The sequence below is a fragment of the Choloepus didactylus genome, chromosome 2, assembly GCF_015220235.1.
Source record: "Choloepus didactylus isolate mChoDid1 chromosome 2, mChoDid1.pri, whole genome shotgun sequence".
Classification (NCBI taxonomy): Eukaryota; Metazoa; Chordata; class Mammalia; order Pilosa; family Megalonychidae; genus Choloepus; species Choloepus didactylus.
Window position 1 is genome coordinate 51,087,998 of NC_051308.1, and position 1,490 is coordinate 51,089,487.

Here is a 1,490-nt window from a genome sequence, read left to right on the forward strand (position 1 = left end):
TGCTGTCCCATCTTCCCTCAGACATGGAGTCTGAGCTGCTGCGGGGGAGCCAGGCCATCATCCTTCGCTCTGCAGACCTGACGGGGCTGGAGAAGCACGTGGAGAAGATCCGAGACCACATCAACAGGCGTGTGCTCTACTATGCCACCTGCAAGTAATGCTCCAGCTTCCAGCCCCTGGCCCTACTTCTCTGCCCCCTTTGATTTTGGGTGCAAATTGGGTTGGAATGTTTTCCAGCTCCATGAGACTTTTATGCAGCCTCAAGCTCAGCCTGGACCACCCCTTATTTGCAGTCATTAAGATTACCCTGGCTGCAACTGAACTGTGCTGATGGGACAGGCACCAGCTGAGGGACAGAGATGGTGAAGGTGGGACATGTCATGGTGACTGGGTGCTCTCAAGGGCAGAGAGCTGAGCTGGGCAGTGCACCTGCCCTCTCCTCCTTCCTTTGAGGCTGAATTTTGGACCAACATGGAAACTTACCCACAAAATGATGTACAAATGAAAAGCCTAATAAAAATTTTTGTAAGGGAACCTGGAGGTTCAGAGGGAAAATGGTTTCTCTCCCCACTAAGTAAACTTTTGTCACTCGTTTCTGCTTTCCATCTGGGGTTCCTGATGCCTCGTCTGCTCAAGTCCAAGGCCCAGGGGTATATGAAGTATAGGCTGCCCCGCTCTGCTCAGTCCAGTGTGCCCGTCACCCAGACTTAGGCTGGCTTGGAGCTGAGCCCCTTTGCTCCAGGACATGATGGATTCCATCCTTGAGAGACCAGAGGAACAGTTTCTACCTTTGAATGATGATCCAGCTTCTCATTTACAGAGGAAGAAATAGAAATCTAGTGAAGGGAGATAATGTGCCCAAATTCACACAGCTCCCTGGAGGCAGAACCGAGAGGAGAACCTGCATCTCTTGGGATCTTCAAAGAGAAGTTCCAGAGAGATGGAGATGTGTGTATGGGGAGTAGGGCAGATGCAAAGCTGGGAATGGCCTGAACATTTGTGTGTTAATCACGTCCCAGACCCTGGACTAGCATTTTATCTACATTAACTTCTTTATCGTTCTTGATCATATTAATTATTTATTGAGCACTGTGCTAGGCATCTCACCTGCATTATCTCATGGTGTAGATGACATAGTTATTCCCATTTGACAAGCAAAAGATTCAGTAACTCCGCCACAGTCACAGATCTGGTAGGTCAGGGAAGAGCTGGGCCTTAAACTCGTGTTTCTTTAGTACAGTCAGGAGGAGAATGGCTGCTGAGCAAGGCTGTCTGGGCCCCACGGGCAGCTACCCCAAAAGGTGGTTGTGAGAAGTAAATGAGTTGATCTGCAACTAGGCGTCAGGCACACTGTATGTCCCCCCTACCTGTCAGTCACAATTGCTAGCTTCTACCCGACCTCAAGCTCTCCAGGTCTTTTCTATTATTCCACACAGGCTCCAATGCAGCTGAACTACTTCTGACTTTGCAAAGAATCAAATGAAGCCTTG

The 1,490-nt window shown here is 49.3% G+C and overlaps 1 protein-coding gene across 7 annotated transcripts in view; it reads left to right on the forward strand.

Moving 5' to 3' along the window:
* The window catches only part of LAMB3 (laminin subunit beta 3), a 61,052-nt gene extending 60,458 nt beyond the window's left edge, over positions 1-594 (forward strand). For all 7 annotated transcript variants that reach the window (XM_037824718.1, XM_037824714.1, XM_037824707.1 and 4 more), the window contains one exon: positions 22-594. In XM_037824718.1, coding sequence (XP_037680646.1) covers positions 22-158 — 137 coding nt within the window. In that variant the 3' untranslated portion in view covers positions 159-594. The remainder of the gene's footprint in view (positions 1-21) is intronic.
* The last annotated feature ends 896 nt before the right edge of the window (positions 595-1,490 follow it).